The following is an 8,512-nucleotide window of genomic DNA, read 5'->3' as shown; positions in this document are numbered from 1 at the left end:
TTTCTCGCGATAGCGCACACGCGCGATTTTACATTGGATACGATGTCAACAACATGGAGTCCGCCGCAAAAGATGATTGTGGAGCCTCTATAAATAAAACTCGCGAACTATGGAATCCTAACGCCATTACTATCTTCGTGCAATGGAGTGATCAGTGGAATTAACTATTTCGACTTAGTGTTTCTGTGGATGCCAAAGAGCATCGTGCATCAGTACTCATGGCTTGCAACTGGGCAAATGGAGATTACTTTTCAGAACTCATGTGCACAGATAAAAGAGCGCATGTGGCTTTGGAACTGCTTGTCGACGACTTGCACGCAAACAAAGACAGGACCATCACAAAATTCTTGTGCCATTCTGGGTCGGAGGATTTTCTCTGGGGACTCGTGCGTCTTCTCGCAAACGATAACCCTCGGTAATTCCAGTTGGACGCGCTCAAGCAGCAGCGCTTTACGTTTGTTCCTGTCTGTTTCTCTTCCCCTCAGTCTGTCTGTCTCACTCTTTCTTTCTCTCTCTCTGTTTCTCCGTGTGAGCGAAAGCAGTGTATGTGCATGCATGTGTGCACACTACAGATCGAGTATGTGGTCATATATGAGCATATTATATATAATATAAGAGGAGAGGGGAATTAATGAGTTATACATGCGAGAGAGAGAGAGAGAATGGAAAACTGTTTTATGGAGCTAAACATATCCTCTCAAGTAAGACCACATCGCCCCAACACCCAAACACCCAAGGCCAAATTAAAAGATGAAAAGAATGCAGGCATAATATTGAATTATGGAGGCTAAAATCAGGAGTAATACACATAAAAAAATGGTAATATTTTAATATGGTAGAGTGGGATTGGGCCAGACATGAAAGCATGCAAACATATAGGCAAATATGTGCATGCATGTATGCACACTGGGATAAGATGGTGAGGTGATAGGGATCGAGAGGGGACCAATTTTGAGAGAGTATACTGAGATGGGAGCAGCATCCTGCTCTATGAACAAGGAACAGTTTAATTGTAGACAGGCAATGTATGTGCTGGGAGGCTGAGAACTGCAGTTTTGCCTTCCTGGCATCATTGACTAGCACCAGGGGAAAAAACCTCTGAAACTTTGATTGCGATGCCAAGAAGATCGAGTAGCAGACTGTTTAATCATACACATACCCACCCTAATCTCTTTTGTTACATTATTCTTTCTAAGAAATCAAGAGGGAAAAAAAGGTTTTACTAAATTTGTGGAAGAAAGTTTATGACATTTAGTGTGCTCAAAAGTCTTGCTAAGATAGTGAATAGTGAAGAAGTTGAAAGCAGTCTTTTTTAAGAAGGTCATTATTTCATTTTGCAAACTCCTAATATTTACCTTATTTAATCTTATGAAGTTCAGTTTGCTTACAGCTTTTCCAGTGTTGGTAGGCTTTGTGTGACTGCAGTAGCTAAGAGCATTAAGATAGCCATGGCCGCTGGCAAGCAGAAGGCTCTTAGGTATAGGTAAACTGCATACACTTATTTTATGTTGACCAAGTCACAGGCATGTAACCTGTTTTTCTGATAAGTGACTTGGAGATCTTTAACATTTGCTCAAGAGATTTATTATCACAGGAAAGAGGTCAGATACTGAAGAGCAATAGCAAAAATTTGATAAACTAATCCCACTCATTTCAAAATAATTTTTACTCATGTTGACCTTTAAGGCAAATAATAATTGGATAAAAAGATATTTAAAACTTAGACTTCTGACCGAAAACTTAAATATTTTTTTATCCTAAATGACAAAGAATTTAAAAGAATCAGCTTAAAAAGTGAAATGAAAAAAAAATCCAAAGCACAAGCAGAATACAATATCACTTACATTTTTTGTGATACTGTAAAGCACTTTTTAATTTCTCATTTGTCATTTGACTAGCAGAAATCAAAACACATTTTTATATATTTTTTTTAAATAAATGCTGTTCCTTTACTGATTCTTTCTTGTGACAGGTTGTGAAAAGGTTGCAAGCACTGTCTTCTTTAAAGGAGAGTTTCAATGAGCTTAATCATGATTTATTACTTTTGTATGAATGTGATACATAAGCCTGTTCTTCTTTGAATGTGAATGGCAATTGACCTGGAGATCTTTCTCAAGAGCTGAAAGAGCCCATGCAATATTTTTCTCATTTACTGCTGAGCATTTCCCTTTAGTGCTTATGCAAACTTTTAAACTCAATCCTATTTTTAGGAAATCTGTCCATGCTAGATGGTTTTAATGTAAGCTTTGAATCTTACACAAAATGTGCGCTCTATTATTCCAGGGTGAAGAGTTCATAGAGCTTTTTAAGATCAACAGGGAAGGTCTTTTTTTCCTTTACAAGTAAAGTGACTGCAAATTCACAGTGTTATACGAACATTTGTCATACAATCCAGCGAACAACAACCTGTTTCTTTTTAATCTGTGCCTGGAAATATCACTGCGTATGTTTATGTGCGCCTGTTTTTCTCAGAGTCTCTCTGTCAATCCATATGCCTTTTTCTTTTTTGTTTTTGTGTGTAATTTGCTTGCATTGTGCATTGCTTATTTCTTGAAGCACACACAATATCATTACAAACACAAGCACACATTTATGTGCATAAAAAAACAAAGAGAGAAAGACTAGCAGAGCATTGTAAAGATTTCTAGATTTTTTTTTGTTGTTGTTATAAACAGAGTTGCAGGAAATGCGGCTTATATTATTGGCACACTTGCTGAGTCTGAGATGGGATGCCTGCGTATCTTGGCTCTAGCCAACAGTCAGAATCCTGAGACCAGTGGTATTCTGAATGACCTGACAAACATGCTTACCTTTGATGATACCGAGAGTGTCATGAATGCAGCAGGCACCATGGGAACACTGGTCAGTAACAGATGATAATGATGATGAAATAAATAATATCATGCATCCATTAAGGCAAATGGAGAACGGAACAATGAAATAATAGAACATTTGTGATGTAATCCTGAAAGCATTTTTAATCCTGTTTTTAAACATTAATCATGGTGGGGGTTTTGGAACTCTTCTTTTAGGCAGAGAGCACAGAAGGTCGACAATGGATGTTGTCACAGACCTGCGTGCAGGAGATGGTTCAGTACATTACTGTACTGCTTGGCAACCAGAATCTGTGGACTGCTAGCAATGCAGCTCTAGTCTTGGCCAGGTGAGTAGATGAACTGCTGATCGTAGTGAGGATACATTGCTAGATGTGTAGGGTAACTAGGATGAGTTGCTTAGTAGATATAGATAAATTACAGAGAATAGGGAAGGGGGAGGTAGGAAACTGGTGTGTTACGCCAAGCCAGCGACTAAAGCTATATTATGGTAAGGCAGCCAGCCCTGTAAATAGATGCCACATGCAAAGAAAGAACGGCATTCCTGAGACAAGTGCTGAACCCAGGACAGCCAACCCTCACTGCATTGTTGATAGGTGCTAACTGTTGCACCATTGGACTGCCCAAGGACCAGAGGAATTTCAGTTTCATATTAGAAGAAATGGCACTAATTTAAGACAGTAAGAGTATAATTTTATTGGGAAAGTTTTGTAGAAGCAAAATGTCTGTAGGTAAACTATCTTCATCTATTTGCCAAAAGTTGATATAAAAATAAATTTAAACCATAGCATAAAAAGACAAACAGATAAAACTTTTGCTTTTTGCTAAATGACAGAATTATCTCTAAATTCCAAGCACTTTTTTACCTGTATTGCTTTGATATTCATTGAGGGTTTAGAGTTTACCAATACATTGGTGTACCTGTTTAGGATTTGCATCTCTGAAGATGGCTGCAATGTGATACTATCTCATCCCCAGTCCAAAAATATACTGTCCAGGCTGGTGACAGCATTAGGAGTGGATGAAGCAGGTAAGGGCATTAATAGATAATATTGAAGGAAGGATTTAAATATTCTGGCAAATGCTTGTAAATTTCTGGACCAGATCCTAACCTTCAATACTGCATAAAATATTAGCACATGAGTCTGAAGGATGTAAGATGTGAGAGATACCTGTGTATTTGATGCACACCCATCTTCACTATCATAATGATTTACTATCATTATAATCATTATTGTTTTATAACTGTTTCCATACTTTGATTTAATTTTAGCACTTAAACTTGTTTTACTTTAGGGTGGTGCGGTCTTTGCTTAAACAGTTTATGAATTTAGGATAAAGAATTATTCATCTTTTTTTTTGTAATGTTCGTGTTAAAGCTTTTGACTAAGATTAATTTCTTTTCACTTGCTTGCCTGTTGATTTCTTATGAACTCAGAATAACAAGCACCTTGAAAGATAGCTGTATGTTAAAATCTAGCTTGAACTAACACACAATTCTCCTGACATGTGTGTAGTGAACTCTACTGCTGACTGCGTTGATGTTAATCCTGCCTCCCTGGTTGTCAGAATTCCTTTGTTTGTTCGTAAGTCCTCCAAAGAGCAGTGCTAGGTAGCAGACCTTAAAAGCTAGTCTTACAGGCCAAGCTAGTTTGAAGCATATTAGTACTATGTAATAGTGCTATTTATCCACATAGCATAGGCTTGAAAATTTGATGTGTGGTAGTGCTTGTGTTTGTGAAGTTAGCTTCGAATTCATGGTAAAGCCTTTTTTAGGCTTCATTGACTTGCATAGTTGACCGACTCATGTCTAAGATCTCTCAAGTATGAGAGTGTTCACTGTCAGTGCTAAACCTCAGTAGATCCAAGGCCTTCTATGAGGTTATATCTATTCTACTGGATATCAGTTTTAGGCTTCTTTGTGCTAATAAATATCTGACATTTGTGTCTTCACTGGGTCTGCCATTGTTAGAGGGTAGTTTTAGTTAGCAGTTGCTCATTAAGATCCTTTGAGGCATGCAGCAGCAGAGAGTGTATGTTCATACAACATGATGGCCACATCTACATCAGTTATAATAATTGATGTGCTGGTCGTATGTTTACTGCTTATTACAATACAGACTCAAACAAATGATCTTCCAACCATTTCTACACTATAAATTGGATGTATTTTAACAGTGAGTTTTCTAGTAAGCTTACTACATGTGCATTAAATTGTCAGGGTTAGACAGATTCAGACATATGCTAATCTAACTGGCTGGAGGTAAGGTGCTCCTTCAACCGATCTGATGGACACCCTTAAGCATATGTTGGAATTGTGATAGCCAAGCTGCCACGAAGGCTGTGGCAGTCTCGATGGGCAAGTCGGACAAATAAACTGCATCATTTATTGCACCATGATGTTGATGTCTTGCTTTTGTCAGCAACACAACTCTGTTGATCAGCAGATCAGTCAAATTGAAGAATCTTTCTTCTCTTAGTTATTTCATGTCATATTTTGCTTGTGACACATGGAGAAGAGCAGGACAAGGTGGAACATAACTCAAGGATTGTTTGGTGGAGCATACTTCATTAACTTAATCACTCATTACACATCCTATATTTGAAGCTTCCAATTTTAATGCCAAATGTTATCGATATATAAGTGCTGATAATATCCAGCATACCTTTTTAAAAGTTGATTTTAAAATGTTACGATTAATTTAAAACATAATTAGTAGGTTTTAGTAAGATGTCAAACATTAAATGTTATTGTATTTCCTGTTCACGTTTTTTATGTTATGAGTAGATGAATATATTTTTTGTTCTTTTGATTGCTATGATGACCCTTAGATAGCTTTGAAATAAAATCTTTATATTTCAAAGTTGACATCTGGTGTTCCTTTTAATTTGATGGGTTAAGACAAAGGCAGCTATGAACTACTAACCTGTACTCTCTTTCTTCTTACATCTCTTGATAAGTCTGTCCTGTTGATTTCCCTTTCTTGATGACTTTTTGATGATCATTACTGTTCCCTGTGTTTTTTCTGTTATTGTACTTCATCTTCATTTTTGCCCATTTTTTTGTTCCTTCGTGTACTTACAGGCTAATCAAGCATTAAATGCATGCTCCTATATGATTTTGTGCTATATAAATTGCACATTTATTTTTAATAATCAGAAATTATCCTGCGTTTATCACAAACCTTTGCTCTGATGTTGTATGGCAGGTAGGGGTATGAATGCTGCCTTTGCCATTGGCCGGCTGTGTGACATGGATGTTGGTCGACAACAGCTTTTAACGCTGCCAGAATCTGAGAAAATGGTAAGTGAAGGCTGCATCTTTTGCATGTGAAAAAACAGGACTCTACCTGTGGATTTCCTTTATTTTTCTTCATTCTTAAGATGTATGCACCTAAAAATTGTGAGCAGACACATTTTTTTCTTTTGGTCAGTTTTGATGCTGTAATTGTCGGATATCATCTAAACTGCTTTGCTTAGATACTCCTTTCTGTATTATACAGATATAAATTCATAGATCTTAATCTTAGAAGTACACGTACAATTTCCTACAGAACAATATTTCCTTCACGATCGATCTTCTTTTCCCATTTCTTCCCCTCTCTAACCTTCTGCCAGATTTCGTCCTTGGCAAAGATGCTGAGCTGTGAAGACACAGGGGCCAGCAAGAATGCATGCTTTGCACTCAGTTGCCTAGCAACCAGCTTGGAGGGTCACAACCGCCTACTGCTGAACATGCACTCTGATGCTGTGCTTCAGACTCTTGCTCAGTTGCTAAATGCTGAAGACAGTGAAACTGGATGGTTTGCAGCCATGTAAGGCTTTCTTTGTCAAAATGATGTATTTTTAGAATACAGTATAAAAATATTGTTGTTCAGTTCAGGTAATGTTAAAAGAGAAGGTCATTCTGGTAGAAATTAATTTCAACTATGAATCTTTATTTTAAAAGTGTTTTAAATTGTATATTTGTATTGCATTGCATTGTCTAAATATTTCATTTAAAACACTTTAGGCTTTTTCCGAAAAATTAAGCATTGCTTCCATTTTGATTAAAACTTGTGAATAACCACTTTACTTGGTGTTTTTCAACTGCTTTTACTGCAGGACACTCAGAACTCTTGCCAGCCAACCCAAGGGCTGTCTGCGGTTGCGTGAAAACACCCAGGTCATTAATGCCTTAAAGGTGATATTCTTAATGATCTACAGGAAATTGTCACAGATTTATTTTATTTGCTAGATGGAATTTGTTTTATTTAGGAATTTATTGGTGTTTTGCTGCTGATGATGGTGATGGCAACAGCAGTGATGATGAAATGTGTATGAGTCTTGGGCATGCTGCACTGGTAAAGTATTTATTATGCTCAAACTTTTAATAACCCATACTTCATAGATTTTCTTTTATTTATCTTAGTTTTGTTGCTTGTTTCTCTGTTCTCTCTCAGCTGATGCTGATTCAGTCAGATGTGAACCCTGACCTAAAGGAAGAGGCCGTAATCACACTGGACATCCTTAAGCGTTTGGATCGTCCATTTTCCCCTACTGCCATTGGTAGTAACCGGCTTTGTGGTCTTATGACTAGTGTTTATGGGTCATCCTTTATAAAGAATATGATACCAAATGTCAGTTGTGTAAATAATGTATGTATATTTTATAACAAAATTATTACTGCAAATAAAATACTGTAACATTTTTATTGGTGTCGAGTGCAGAAACTTTATCTTAAGGACGTGTTTGACTAAAACTGTCAGACATCTGAGAAAACTCTGTGGTCTTTTTGTTCTAGTGAAAGGAGCCAATCATGTTTCCTTGACATGGGAAGCTGTGACAACAAAAAGTGGATTACCCATCACATATCAGCTTTATGAAGGTATATGCGCTGTCACTTGTGTCTTTTGTGCTCTTTTTGAAACCAGTGCTGATCACCTGCATCTGGCATTGGCAGTAACTGTGGAAGAAAGTTGGGCTGTTAGCTGATTCCAAATATTCCAAATGATATACTTCCAGCATGTAAATTGTTAACATAACTGCATTATGTGTTCTCATTAAGCGCGCATAAGTGTGGTGTAATGTATGAGAGCCTAGCACTGCAGCTTGAGAATGGAGGAGACTCTCAGGCAACAACAGAAATACACATATACAGCCTACGGACATCATGGGAGATATTAGACAGTTTCGAGTAATACAGTTCTTCGGTCACCACAGAGAAAGAGTGAAGTAATCCGATCTTATGGCTGTGGTGTGTGTGTCGGCATGCTTGCTTAATAAACGACATGAACATATTCAGTGAGAGAATCAGAAATTAAATACGAAGCCGAAATAAAAGACAAAGACGTAAACATAAAGAGTGCACATTTTAAAGAACTTATTTTAGCAGAACTTTGATCTGAGACTTGCATACTTTTCCTGAGATGCTAGGTGTGTCAGTCACATTTTTACTGTTCCTAGTTCTTTCGATGGACCGAAGGAACCTCGAGCCGTCAAGAAACTCAAAGTTGCTAGGATGCAAGCTATCAACAACGGAAGATGTGCATGGAAGAGCCTACCAGGAAAGTGCAATGGAATCATCAAAGGGTACTATGTTTACTTGGGTAAATATGAATGGTAGGGCTCCTTTGTCAATGTAACTAGATACGTGGTTCATTAAATACTATAACACTATCCGCTCGCAACAAGAGAAA

The 8,512-nt window shown here is 37.4% G+C and overlaps 1 protein-coding gene across 1 annotated transcript; it reads left to right on the top strand.

Moving 5' to 3' along the window:
• The first annotated feature begins 42 nt into the window (after positions 1-42).
• Positions 43-7,808, top strand: LOC112575652. The gene is made up of 9 exons (XM_025257629.1): positions 43-415; positions 2,676-2,862; positions 3,033-3,163; positions 3,764-3,864; positions 6,044-6,138; positions 6,453-6,649; positions 6,939-7,017; positions 7,277-7,382; positions 7,618-7,808. Exons 1-9 carry the CDS (start codon positions 219-221, stop codon positions 7,806-7,808), a joined length of 1,284 nt encoding a protein of 427 aa, XP_025113414.1. The 5' UTR covers positions 43-218.
• The last annotated feature ends 704 nt before the right edge of the window (positions 7,809-8,512 follow it).

The sequence above is a fragment of the Pomacea canaliculata genome, linkage group LG11, assembly GCF_003073045.1.
Source record: "Pomacea canaliculata isolate SZHN2017 linkage group LG11, ASM307304v1, whole genome shotgun sequence".
In the NCBI taxonomy this organism is placed as follows: domain Eukaryota; kingdom Metazoa; phylum Mollusca; class Gastropoda; order Architaenioglossa; family Ampullariidae; genus Pomacea; species Pomacea canaliculata.
The sequence above is the reverse complement of the archived record's forward strand: the minus strand, read 5'-3'. Positions and strand labels throughout refer to the sequence as shown.